General features: G+C 26.8%; 2 protein-coding genes across 2 annotated transcripts in view; one reads left to right on the top strand and one right to left on the bottom strand.

Annotated features, from left to right (window-relative positions):
• The window catches only part of LOC104723129 (WAT1-related protein At4g19185-like), a 2,718-nt gene extending 2,435 nt beyond the window's left edge, over nucleotides 1-283 (bottom strand). Inside the window, exon 1 of the mRNA XM_010441443.2 lies at nucleotides 176-283. The gene's annotated coding sequence lies outside the window, so the exon portion shown is untranslated. The remainder of the gene's footprint in view (nucleotides 1-175) is intronic.
• Nucleotides 5,689-13,605, top strand: LOC104723128 (protein PHLOEM PROTEIN 2-LIKE A5). The gene is made up of 5 exons (XM_010441441.2): nucleotides 5,689-6,370; nucleotides 6,539-6,652; nucleotides 7,191-7,269; nucleotides 7,353-7,450; nucleotides 13,145-13,605. Exons 1-5 carry the CDS (start codon nucleotides 5,895-5,897, stop codon nucleotides 13,518-13,520), a joined length of 1,143 nt encoding a protein of 380 aa, XP_010439743.1. The 5' UTR covers nucleotides 5,689-5,894; the 3' UTR covers nucleotides 13,521-13,605.

Here is a 14,701-nt window from a genome sequence, read left to right as displayed (position 1 = left end):
CAGAAGACAAGCTGGTTGACTCCAACGTTAAGAGCTACTTTTGTAATCACATGGTATCCGCCATTAAAGAGCTGAACAAAAGCCATGGCAGTGTGCGCCCTCCGAGCGTCTTTCTCCGCCGATCCGCCTCCGGTCAGGCTCATCGGCGCCGTCATCTTTCCGATTTATTCGGCACCTCGCTCACTCTCTCCCACTCTTAAAATAGTTTTATTAGATGAGGCAAAGACTAAAAAGTGAGATCTTTGGTTAACTTAGGAATAAATCAAAGCTGCTTCTTGGAGTTTGTGGAGTCTTTTCTCTAGGTTCTATACTAAATTCCCATGAATTTTTTATACAACTAGGTTTTTTATACAAAATATTTTATATATTTTGGTGAAAACTATATCTGATTGATGAGAGTTATGAAATATTGGGCTTGATTGGTAAACACTAACAAATCTTTATAAATGATACAGCTTTGGATTTTTACCAATCACAAAAACTTTACCAAAAAATTTATTAAAAATTTTACTCTCAACTTTTTTTTGTACAGTTTTCATGTACAGCTTTTTCTTACAGCTTTGCACTATTCCGTAAAAGCTTACGGCTTCAGCTTACAGCTTTTCTGTACAGTTTTGGATACGTTACCAATCAAACCCATTATCTTATAGAATTATTAAAGTTACTGCTAAGGCATAACTTTTATTTTAGATACACAACTTTTTGAAAATATAAAAATCAGTTTTGCTAAAAAAATCAAATATGATCAAAAGAATTATGAATTTAATTCGACGTCTAGCCGAGGCGGATCAAACATACGAACTGGTGACCTTGTATATACTAAATCATTTATTTGAACACCAGACAAACAAAACATTTTTAGAATCATGAATTAATCTCGTTTTCTCATATTTAATTGATCGCCATCTATGTCTTTGGGTTTTTTCACTGTTATCTTACTCTTCATATTATTTCTTGTCATTTTCATTGTCAAATTTTCGTAATAATTGTTATCATTACTTTTACCGTCCGATTCTTCGTTATACTCTTCTTCTTCCTCTTTTTCGTCAGCTTCCTCACATTATTCCACTGAATAATCATTTAAAACCATTTCTATACCACATAATTTGTTAACCCATCAAACTTCAAAACCAAAATCATTGCCTCTTTTCTCATAAAATTTAATATATCAGCATAGTCGCCACATGCACTCAATTATTGATCCTTCCACCCGTATACTTACTCGGTTTATTGAAACTTCTCAAACCAAAATTTTTAATACTACAAAACTGAAAATTACTTGCAGAGAAAGTAATATGAACACATGTATAGCTAATAAAAATGTGTTTGTCGTCGATTATTTTTCTTCAAACCTCAAAAATTAACTCAAACAACATCAAATCAAGGTATTGCAACATGATCCTTCTTCCTCAACCCAATAAAAAAAATTTACTAAAACAATATCAAAACACCTATCAAGTCATACAAAAAACATGTTTTACAGCTCATAAGAGATGTAAAACACGGAAAGAGATAAATAAGATATTTTCAAGATATTAAAAATCAATTATATAATATTTAATTATACTTAAATTTCTTATAGAGTTTAAATATTATGATATTTTAAAATTTAGATGTAGTTTAAATATTTATAACATTTTAATTTTTTTAGAGTAAAATATTAATGATACTTAAACTTTTGATAGAGTTTAAATATTTATAATATTTTAAACTTTTTATAGGGGTATTTATAATATTTTTAAACATTCAATAAAGTAAATATTTATAATTTTGAACTTTTAAAAGTTTCGTTAATTATAATATTTTAAACTTTTTAAATTTTAAATTTGGACGCCTAATAAATCAAACTTCCTGCTCATTCGTAGTTGGAATCATATTAGTTTTATTTATAATACTTTTCAGTCATTGTCTACAAAATTTATAGCCGATATGGGATGTTGTGCATACATTTATTTATAAATAAATTAATATATAAATTTTACATAATTTCAAAAGTATTAAATATTGAGATGTCTGATTTCGATTGGTCGTTTTAAAAATCTTAATATAGAAAATTCTAGAAATTTAAAAAATGTTAATCAGTGACATGTCGAATCTCTATTGGTTGTTTAAAATCCTAGGTGGGCCTTAAGGAGCTTATAGCTCCAACTTTTATTTAGTTCAATATTGTTAATACTTTCAAACTTTTTAAATTTTTTTAAAATATGATAATATTTTCAAACTTTTTAGAAGTTTAAATTTGCTAAAATCTATACTAATTATAAAGAAATATAGATAAACTTTTTAAAAAATAATTTGGTCAAATAAAAATCCGGATTAACCCAAATAAAACTTTTAAATTTGGACGCATGATAAATCAAGCTTTCTGCTCATTCGTAGTTGGAAGCATATTAGTCTTATATATAATGGTTCTCAGCTAGTGTCTAAAATTTTTTAGTCGATGTGGGACGTTGTACATATACTTATTTATAAATATTTTAATATAGAAATTTTTAATAATTTCAAAAATGTTAAATATTGAGATTTCTGATCTCGATTGTTCGTTTTAAAAATCTGAATATACAAAATTCTGGAAATTATAAAATATTAAATAATGAAGTGGCTAATCTCTATTGGATGTTAATAATATAGAAATTTTTGTAAATTATAAAAAGATTCAATAATGAAGTGGCTAATCCCTATTGGATGTTAATAATATAGAAATTTTTGTAAATTATAAATATGTTAAATAATGAAGTGACTAATCCCTATTGGATGTTTATAATTCTATGTAGACAGTCTTATGAGCTTATAGCTCCTACTTTTATTTAGTATAGACTAGGTTATTTGATATATTTTGGTAAAAATTATATATGATTGATGAAAATTATGAAATATTACCTTATATAAAATTTTAAATTACAATTGATTGGTGAAAATTTTACTTTTTAAAAATATAAAAGTCACTTGTGTTAAAAATTCGAATCTGATCAAAAAAATCATGAAATTAATTGGACGTCCATGCGAGGCGGATCGAACTGGTGACCTAGCATATCCTAAACCGTTTTTTTGACCTTCAGACTAACAAAACATTTTCATAATCATGAATTAATTTTGTTTTCTCATATTTAATTGACAACCACCATCTATATCTTTGTGATTTATTTTTACTGTTTTCTTACTTTTCATATTCCTTCTCATTATTTCATTGTCAAATTTTCATGATAAATGTCATCGTTAATTTTACCGTCCGGTTTTTCATTATACTCTTCTTCTTCCTCTTCCTCATCAGCTTCCTTACATTCTTCCACTGAATAATTATTTAAAACTTTTTTTTAAACTACCACACAACTTGTTAACCCATCAAACTCTAATACCAAAATCATTGCCTCTTGTCTCGTAAAGTTTGTACAATTTAACAGACCAACTTAGTCACTATATGCACCCAATTATTGATACTTTCACCTATATACTTACTCGGTTTTAGATCCACACGTATTGAAACTTTTGAAACCACAATCCTTAATCCTACAAAATTGCAAATTACTTGTTGAGAAAGTAATATGAACACATGTATAGCTAATAAAACATTTGTGCTTATCATCGATCCTTCTTCTTTAAACCTCAAAAAATTAACCCAAACAACATCAAATCAAGATCTTGCGATGTCAATCCTTCTTCCTTTGACCCAAAAGATAATTTTAAAAACATGTTTTAAATTTTAGAAACAATATCAAATCATCTATAAAGTCATAGATAAAAACATGTTTTAAAATTTTGAGAGTTAAATATTAATAATACTTAAACTTCTTACAAAGTTTAAAATATTTATAATATTTTAAACTCTCTGTGGAGATGTTTATAATAATTCTAAACATCCTATAAAGTTTAAATATTTATAATATTTTAACTTTTTAAAAGTTTTAATAATTATAATTATTTAAACTTTTTTTTTTTTTTTAATTTGGACGCCTCATAACTGAAGCTTCTCTCATTCAAAGTTGGAAGCATATACGTCTTATTTATAATGGTTTTCAGCTATTGTCTAAAATTTTCAAGCCGATGTGGGACGTTGTAAATATACTGATTTATAAGTATTTTTAACATAGAAATTGAACATAATTTTAAAAATGTTAAATATTGAGTTGTTTTATCGCGATTGGTTGTTTAAAAAATATCTTAATATAGAAAATTCTGGAAACTTAAAAGATGTTAGTTAGTGACATGTCGAATTTCGATTGGATGTTTTAAATCTTAGGTGGACAACCTTAGGAGCTTATACCTTCTACTTTTATTTAGTATAGATTTAATGAGAATTTTTTAATTAAAACACAAAAACTTTAGAATGCGTTTTATTAAAAATATCAAATATGGAAAACCTTTAATAGCTGAAAATCATATGTTTAAAAACTAGCTTAAAAAAAAGTTTAGAAGTATAATTTAAACTCTATTCTAGATATCCCCTATTTAATAAAACGGAAGTACACAACATTGTTTTGGTAGACTTTATAATTTTAATAAATAGTTACAAATAGGTTATACATAGGTTATAGATTAATTCATATATTAATTGTAACAAATAAAATCTTAATTGTAACCGAAAATCTTAAATGAGTTATTCTAAATTGATAGTTCATGGATATTCCAAACTTTATTTTCGGAAGATCACGTTGTTTCCAAATATCTAGAATCAAAATATTACCAATTTGTTCCACATATTTTATTGATAGACCACATGTTACCCAAATTATTAAAGAGATAAAAATATACTCTCAATCATACAAAAGGAATCAAATCTCGCTAATTTAACAAGATTAATCGTCGTGATCTTCGTAAAATAATTCTAAAATTAAAAATTAAACCTTAATGAGAATCTTCTAAACTTTGTATATAAATTATGCTAATCTCCTTTCACCAGAATACATTTCAGAGAACTTACGAAAACATAAAAATGACATTAGTTTCATAGTTTCAGAGAACCCGTGTTACAAAATATATACTATTAGGCATAAAAATATATTGTCAGACATATAAATGAATAAAATTTTAGCAATTTATCACACTTAATTGTGATTTCCGAGATCTTATTATGCAGTTGAAAATAAAATCTAAACTAAACACGGGTCGTTTGTCCAAAAAAAAAAACTAAGCACGAATCATATTTAAAAACTTTCACCAAGCATGTTCAAAAACTAAAATAAAAACAAACAACAAACATAACCATTTCTCATACATAAAACTAAAAAACTAACAATATTAAACTTACAAAATATGTGATTTTTCAATCTATCATATTTAGCATATGATTTTATTGCATCATATTTTATCCAAATTTTTTTTTAAAAACAATCATATAAATTATATTTTAATTTAAAGTTATAATATAAATAAAAAGAATTTCAACCCGTGCTAGAGCACGGGTCCTAATCTAGTTTCTATTAAAAGACTATCTTTGATTGGTGTGTTAAATATCAGGGTAGTCTGAAATTGTAGCTGCCTCTATGTTTTAGATTTGGTCAACTATAAATTATATTTGTTATTTTTCAACATATATTTAACATGTATATATTACCTTGAGGAAACGTTTCTTGGAACTGTGAATTAAATCAAACGACGTTACCAAATGCCCGAAATATGTATATGTCCTTATATTTTTATTCCGTAGGGGCCTAAATTAAATCTATCTTTGCGTGAACAAGTCAACACGTTTTTGGAGAGATTTTTCCATTTGGCCTAGAGTTTCCAGGAAAATAGCAAATAATACGTTATTGCAAACTCAAACAGGAATCGATAAAACTCGTTTTGTAATTTGCTCTTCAATGGCAGGAGCATCTTCTTCTTCTTATTCTTCTTCTTCTTGTTCTTTTAAATTCAAATTATAATCGAATAAAACTCGTTTTACAATCTGATCTTCGATGGCAAAAGCATCTTCTGTTTCTTCTAATCGACCTCAAGTGTTCATCAATTTCCGGGGAAAAGACCTTCGCAAAAGCTTCATCTGCTTTCTTGTGACTGCCTTGAAAAACGAAAACATCAACGTGTTTATAGACGAGCATGAGGAGAGGGGCAAAAAGCTAAGCGACCTTTTTATTAGGATAGGTGATTCGGAAATCGTGTTGGTTATCTTCTCTGAAGGATACACCGAGTCAAAATGGTGTTTGGATGAGCTGGTAAAGATCACGGAATGCATGGATCAAGAAAAACTCAGAGTGATTCCCATCTTCTACAAGCTTGATATCGCCGTAGTGAAACGTTTTCAAGGTAAATTCGGCGATCAATTCAGGGATCTGGAATGTAGATATAATAATACTAAACCAGAAACACCCCAAAAATGGAAGGAAGCTGTGGTTTCTGTTTGCCAAAGATTTGCCTTGTCCTTGTCCGAAAACAGGTTTTTTATTCTTCCACTTTTATGTTTTTGTCACTCAACTGATAATAAATATCTGTGTAATTTCTATGTAACGTTTTGACTGTTTTTGTCTGTACTTAATAGCAAGTAAAAAAGGAAAGCTAGTTGTCTCATTGACTGTTTTTTTCCTTTTATTTTCTTATACCAAAGTGATATAACCGATGAAGATTTCATAAGGATAATCGTCACGGAGGTTAAGAAAATGCTGTCGGATTCCTCCACAAGAATAGATGGGAAAATAGTAAAAAATGACGAGGCATCAAAGTAAGTTTATATATATATATATATATATATATAACGAAAATAGAACTGTTTTATTTTACAAGTCTAGATCATTTGGAAAGCTTTTTTGCATTTCTCTGTTTTGGTTCTATAGTTTTGGAAATCGTTTGAAGCATTGGAGAAATAAAGCCGTATAATAAACTCATACCTTTTTCTTAGTTTTGCACTGCAATACAAACTCAACATATAGAGACAAAAAGCTACAGCAAATGCAACTCTCCTAACCCACTAGATTAGTCTTACAAGCAACTTCAAACGACACTAGAATACTCTTTCAACAACGCCATTAATTTAACTAATTACCCTTTTTTCTTATCTATCCTTGAATGCTTCTAGTTTGTTTTGGGAGCCAAAAAGGCATTACTCAACACTCCCACTTGCCATCTTGCTTGCTGATTTTCCAAGAGAATGTTAGAATATTTCCTATATTCTAACACTATGTTCAAATTAAAGGAATGGAACCTCCGAGTTGTGTTTTCTTAGAACATACTCCTTTTTGATGTTTGGATTTTATGTTCAGTGAGGAAGCCGTTGAAGTTTACCAGTCAAACAACATGACTGGAAATACCCAGATTCAGTTACCGGAGCCTTCGTACGAGGTGATAAAATTTGCTTTTATTTTTTAGTTGATTGTCTTTTATGTATGTCTATGAAATTGACATGGAAGTTTATATGTCAACAGTTAAAAGTATGGGTTCTTGAAGCAAGGGAACTTTCTATTACATGGTCAAACGACTCCGAGTATTGGTTCTGGCTTCCTCTCATAAACCGAAGTCCAAAGTAAATCGTCTCTTAACCTTTTCTTTTTGTTTGGTCATAATCTTCTCTTTACCTTATTCATTTGGGATAAAAACTAAATTGACCTAAAATAAAAGGTTAATTACTAAACTAACTTATAAAATATGAAGGTTAGATGAGTTGTTTTTTCCTAATTTTTTTTTTGATTTGTTAGGAAAAAAGAAAGAAAGTCAAATCTATCCTCCCTGCATTTTAATAAAAATAAAAATATTTTTACACAACAAATTTATTTTTGCAATGACAGATTTTTAATGGCACACTTATTTGGACGACATATTTTTTTTAACGATAGTTACAAAAAATTATAATTAATAGCAGATTTATTTTTCACGAAAAAATTATATAGACAACATAAACTTTCATAATATATAGCAAATTTGATATAATGTCTGGCAGATTTATTATTCAAAGTTATTTCAAATTTATATTTTTCATTAAAAATTTATTGTAACGTGACAAATTTTTTTACAGAAAAATAATTACTAGTTTGACGTTTAGTGATAACAAATTTGTTTTAGGTTAAGACAGATTTTTTAATTTAACCAAAAATTTGTCATTTGATAACAGATTTATTAATGTTTTTTAAAAATTGCTAAAATAACCTACATGAAGACCATGTTATGGCATATTTGTTTACGTTATGAAATTTTTTTGTTTCCAAAAATCTGGTGTTTGATAACAGATTTATCAGATGTAAATATAGTGACAACATATTTGTTTTATGTTACGACAGTTTTTTCTTTCCAAAAATCATATCTTTGTAAATCAACATAGATATATTTTTAGAATAATATTTCCATGCATTATATTTTAAAATCATATTCTTATACATTATATTTTTTTATATATCATATTTTTAATAATTTTTTTTAAACAACATATTTTATACATTATATTATAGTTATCTAAATCATATTTTTAAAATCATACTTTATACATTATATTATATTTTTTATAAATAAAACTACAAATATTTTTTTTACATTATATTTTAAATATATTTTATACACTTTTTTAATAAATTATATTTTAAAAAAAATTTAACCATATTTTTCAAATCATATTTATACATTAGATTTTTTTTTTGTATATCATATATTGTATACTTTTTTAAAACATCATATTTTACACAGTTTTATTTTTCTAAATCATATTTTTTCTTTAAAAAGAATAAATATCATATTTTTATACATTATATTATATTTTTCACAAATAATATTTTAATAATATTTTATACATTATATTTTTATAAAACTTATTTAAAAAATAATTTTTTTAACATCATATTTTTGAATATTATTTTTATATATAATATTTTTAAATCATAATTAAAAATGATTTTAAACATCATATTTTTTTTTTTGTTTTTGGGCAAACATCATATTTCTTAAATCATGTTTCTTACATTATATTTTTTTTCATTAATCATATTTTTAAATAATATTTGAAACTTTATATTTTAAATCATATTTTTAATACATTATATATTTTTGGTTTTTTTTTTTCAAAAAAAAATTGAAATAAAAATTTGATGGGCTTTTAGTCTTTCTACATAAAAATTGTGTCATTCTAGTAATGAGATATGTGTTAATCTAGCAATTAATTGTGAAATTTGGATCAAATTGCCAAATTGGTGTATTTCTACTATTTACTAGGAAATTTCCCGCGCAAATACGCGGATTGTTGTATAATAGAATACATTAATTAATTTAAATATATTTGATAGTTATAAAAAACTTAACAAATTAATTTAAATGTCATTAAAAAATTTTACACTTTTATTTATTCAAATCATACAATATCAAAATATATAACTTATTTAAATATAATCATACATACATTATACATATCTCTTAAAGTTATTTGTTTTTTATTGTTCAACTTTGGCTATAATTTTTATTAGTATTTTTGAGCATTTGAGGTCATAAAATATTATTAATAATAAAAACAAAATTTTACTATGTGATTTAAATATATAATTTAAGTTTTTCATATAAACTAACACAAAACCTAAAGTATTTAATAATTAAAAGCTAAACTATTTTGAAAGTAAAAAAATACACATTTCCTATAAAATCATATGAAGTGCAATCAAAGTTTTAAAATACGATTCCCAAATTTTTTTTTAAAAAAATACATTTTTTTTATATTCCCCTTAGTTTAAGATATATTGCTAGGTTTAGTTATAGAGTTTTTTTAACAAATCTACCACATTCTAAAACCTTTCTCATTCCATCTACCACATTCCATAACTGTTTTCCACAAATACCACATTCAAACATTAAATGACTAAATTAACTTTGACTAACTTCTCCATATTTTTTTTTGAAAAACTTTAATTGAAACCAACACCTTTTTTTTCTCTTTCTCCATCGTTTCACTAATGTCAAATTAAAGTAGATAGAAGAAAGTTACATTCCATTTCTCTCTCTTTCTTTCTTCCACTGTTTATATCTCCATTTTTCATGTTCCATTATCCCATTTTTGTCCTCTAATCGATAACCTTTTCTATTTATCTTTGGTTTGTCCCCTCATGATAAATCACAAAACCAACAGTGGTGGCGTCGATGAGATGGATCTCATCACTCCAAAATTATATCTTTTTGTGATGTCTAATTTTTTATGGACATATTTACGACTTATCCATCGATTTCATAATTGTCTACTAAGATCTTAGTTTGTTGTCAAGATTCAGTTTTTTGGACCTAAAAATTGAAAGTTGTCAATTTCCAACAAAACCAACTTGTCTACTAAAAAAAATATGTCTACAACCTTAACAAATTGAAACTTGTCCACAAGCACCAAAACCAACTTGTCTATTATAGATCCGAAAAACAAAACCAATTTTTCTACAAACAACAAAACCAATTTATCCACAAACTTGTCCGTCACTATGTACTTGATAATTTGTCTATCGGCTCAACTTGTCTACAAAAAATATATTTTTATAAATTTACTGAAAATAACTTGTCCACAGCCCCAAAAATGAATATGTCTACCATGATCAACAAATAAAACTTGTCTACAAACAAATCATTTTGTCTACGGAATAACTTGTCTCCAGACTCAATTAATGTTCTCATCTTTTCATCACACGTGTTTTTCTGTTACCTATTTCTCTTTCTTCTTCAAAATATTTACGGCTCATTTCTTTGGCCCACTGATTCTTACTTTTGTGCATATTAAATGTCAATTGTCAGTAGTAGACTGTCCCCTCATATTTATATAAAAAAAAGACAATTAATTTCAATTTTTTCTCATAAACAAGAGGGTATTTACGACTTTTAAGTGTCTCTTGTGGTAGAATCCAAAAGTAGTTTTCACTTGTGGTAGAATAGAAAAGATTGTAAGTAAATGTGGTACTTTTAACTAAAATCCCTTAGTTATATTTCCCATTGTAATAAATAGCTAGATAGAAAATAAAAAATCAATTTTTTTATGCAGAAAAATATTTAAAGTACATATTAGAATTAAAATTTTAAAATAGTGATTTTTATATCATTATATGTTGAATCACAAACTGAATATAATGATTATTACTCTAAAATAAATGTAGAGAATTTGTTAAAAATACTCTTTTTGATATACCCCTTTTCAAAAATACTCCCTTTTTTGGCCATTTTTAGTTTTGTCCTTCTTTAACTTTTAGTGACCATTTTACCCTTAAATGAAAAATATTTTATTCAATTAAAAGAAAAGCAAAATTTTCTCGCCAAAAAAATTTCGAACATATTTTCCCGCCAAAAATTTTTCGAAAAAAGTCCCTTGATAAAAATTTTGTCAGAAAAAATTTCCCACCAAATATTTTCCCGCCAAAAAAAATTACAAGATTTTTAATAGGTTTTATAAGGTAGAAACTTTTAAAAAATTTTTAAAAGGTTTTAAAAGGTTTTTAAACACCTTATAAATGCTTTTACAAGGTTTTTGTAAAGTTTTTAAAAGGTTTTCAAAAAAGTTTTTAAACATATTGTAAAAGCGTTTACAAGGTTTTTAAAAGCGTTTACAAGGTTTTTAAAAGCGTTTACAAGGTTTTTAAACACCTTGTAAACGCTTTTACAATATTTTTAAAAGTGTAAATCTTTTAAAAACACTTTTAAAAACATTGTAAAAGCGTTTACAAGGTTTTTAAAAGATTTTTAAAAGCATTTACAATGTTTTTAGAAGGTGTAAATTTCAAAATTTTTGGCGGGAAAAAATAATTTTTGACAGGAAAAATTTTCGATTTTGGCGTGAATTTTTTTTATTTTTTGGTGGAAAAACTTATCATTTTTGGCGGGAATTTTTTTTGATTTTGGTGACTGTACATTCTTGTTGTCATTCATAGAAAGAGCAATTTGGTCATTTTGCACATAAAAAGAAGTAGTTTTAAAAGTGGCCAACATTGAGGGATATTTTTAAAAAGAGACATGGAAAAAGAGATATTTTTGAAAATGCCCATAAATGTATTACAATTTTGTTGGATGTAAGTGAGAGTTAAGAAAAATTGATTTGATAATTATATTACATTTTTTTTATATTCCCCTTAATTTAAGTTATATTGCTAGGCTTATTTTCAATTTTTCATCCTTGTAGTAAAAGCTAGAAAGAAAATAAATATCAAATTGCTTTTTTATATAGCAAAATCCTTAAAGTGCATATTTGAATTAAATTTAAAAGTAATGATTTTTATATAATTATATGTTGAATGAGAGACTAAATATAATGATGAGTATTCTAAAATATATTTATTACAATTTTGTTGGAGGTAAGAGAGAGGTATAAAAAAATTATTTGATAATTATATTACCAAAATTTCCTTCACGAGAACATTTCAAATTTTAAGAATAAAATAAATATATATGAATTTGTATGAACTAATCAAATATCTAAAGTAAAGAATTAAGATGTTTTTCGGTTGATTCTTTTATTATGAGATGGTTATAACCAAAATATTATTATGGTCATCAAAATTTTATTATACATATTAGAATACATATGTATTTTAAATAAAAATAATATAAGAAAACAAAGAAGAAAAGAAGAAGTACATAAAACAAAGAAACAATAAATTCAAAACAATGTAAAATATAGTAAACAAAAAATATAATCAAATTCTTATTGTGGTTTTCAACCTATGCAAGAACATTATAAAAAACAAAGAAAATATTTAGGATTTGGGATATGGTGGAGGAGGATGTGAGAATAGTTATTTATAGGATAAAAAGTGATGGAAGTTATATTTCTAAAATAATTAAATTAGAAGAATTACAATTATAATTAATAATGTGTTTAAATGAAAATGAATGGAAGAGAAAAAGTCAATTTACAATTTATGAAATTTCAGTTACAATTTAATAGTAAAGAATGAATATAAAATATGCATTAATGTATACAATTAATTGTGTTGTTTAATTAAAAATAAATATTAAATTTTAAAAAAATAAATGTCAAATGGACCAATAAGTAGATAGCAAAACCTTACTTTTATGTATATGATTATACTTTGCGCAAAAAAAAAAAACATTATCTTATTATATAAAGTTAGAGAAATAATCTCAAATATCCACGACAAACGCATTTTAGACTACTATTTTAAAACTTTTGAAGAACTTTCATAAAACTGATTTGTAAGTTTAGTATAATCTCAAATATCTTTTCCTAGATTTATTTTCTATTACTAACCACAATATTGTCCAGTGAATCAGTTAAGGAAGTTGCGATTTTGAAAAAAGTTTGCTGGCTACACATATCTGGAAAGTTTGACACACAATATCTGTCCCCGAGGACAAGGTACGAGGTAGTGTTTGTGGTGGCGTTGCTTAGAAGCAACTCAAAATGGAAGACACCAGTGAATCTAAAGTTGGTCTTGCCCAAGAGTTTGGGGAAACTGCAAGAGCGGAGTGTGAACATGTTAGATTACTTATCTGAGGATTGGGTTGATATTCCTGTCGGTGAGTTCACCACATCGAACAAAAATATCGGGGAAATCTATTTTGCAATGTACGATCACGATTGCAACCAGTGGAAGTCAAGGCTCTTCATCAAAGGTGTTGCAATTCGTCCCAAATCCTAAGAGCTTCTCCAACAGTGAGGATGCTATTTTGAGGTTTTTAAATTTTTTAAGATTATATTTTGTATTTTTTGAAAATAAGAACTTGTGAAAGAGTAATTAAAATTTTGCTTTCTCCAATGGTGAAGTTCTTATTAGGGTTTTTAATTTTGAAAAAAAATATATTGAATTCTCTAGTTGTTGCCATTGTTGACCCGACCAAACTGATCACAAGTCTACCATGGTCTCTCTGACCAAACTGCTCGGGTCATTGTCACCTAACCCGAGCCTTCCATGTTCTCCTCTTCTCCAGATCCCACAGCATCCGCGCTCTCGCTCAAAGCGTTGCACAACACGCAAACACGTGAGACAAAAAGACATGTAGAACAACAAAAACAAAAACAACAACAACAAGAAGAGCAACAACGACAACAAAGCTATTGGTTTCCTAGTTCTGTATCAAAACAATACAAAGATCAGACTAGGCAATGAGTTCCCTGATGAAAAGTCTGTTTATGCTTCCTCGAAAATCTACACTAGAAGTAACAAACATAGAAAACCACCTCACAAACTCATGATGTACAGATATAGGGGAGTGTAGGCAAGCAGGACGAACCAGAACCTCCACTATATAACATCCAAACTGACTTCACATCCAATAGAAGTGATTAACATTAACCATAAAACATATGCACACTATAAAATCAGAAAGGCATAAACAGATAAGGGGAAGGAAAACTGATCACATAACGAAAACAGAAAAGACAAAACAATGGTGAGAAGGTAGCTGATCTGCAAAGCAACAAAAACAACAAATTAAACACCAAAGATTCTTGCTTTCTCGACATTTATAGACTTATAAATGCTTACAAGACAATGATCATAGCCAAAACTGAAACAAATACAGATAAGTTATATCCTAGTTCACTTTTTAAAAGCCACCATTACAATCACTATCAACTACAATGGGACATACTTCATAGCCTTATCAGCACAACTAAAACCATTTGATTGAATAATTTTGAAGACATAAACGATAGATTTTCAAGCATTCTAAACTTTCAAATCTTTCTCGTTAATTCTAACAGTTATATTTTGCAACACTTTAATAGAATATAAGAGAGTTTTAATAGAATTGTAAAGATATCAATTTCACTAATTTCTCTGTTTCGTTCTCTCACCACGTTAACAAAAAAAAAAAAAAA

This window comes from Camelina sativa, chromosome 11 (assembly GCF_000633955.1).
Source record: "Camelina sativa cultivar DH55 chromosome 11, Cs, whole genome shotgun sequence".
NCBI classification, from domain to species: Eukaryota; Viridiplantae; Streptophyta; class Magnoliopsida; order Brassicales; family Brassicaceae; genus Camelina; species Camelina sativa.
This window is presented reverse-complemented; position numbering and strand designations above follow the sequence as displayed.

Bases quoted from the DNA above. Each gene is read 5' to 3' on its own strand.
- LOC104723128 (XM_010441441.2), top strand. From the start codon at position 5,895: ATGGCAAAAGCATCTTCTGTTTCTTCTAATCGACCTCAAGTGTTCATC. The intron at 6,371-6,538 runs GTTTTTTATTCT...CTTATACCAAAG, and splicing joins TTGTCCTTGTCCGAAAACAG to TGATATAACCGATGAAGATT. The intron at 7,451-13,144 runs GTAAATCGTCTC...AATATTGTCCAG, and splicing joins CTCATAAACCGAAGTCCAAA to TGAATCAGTTAAGGAAGTTG.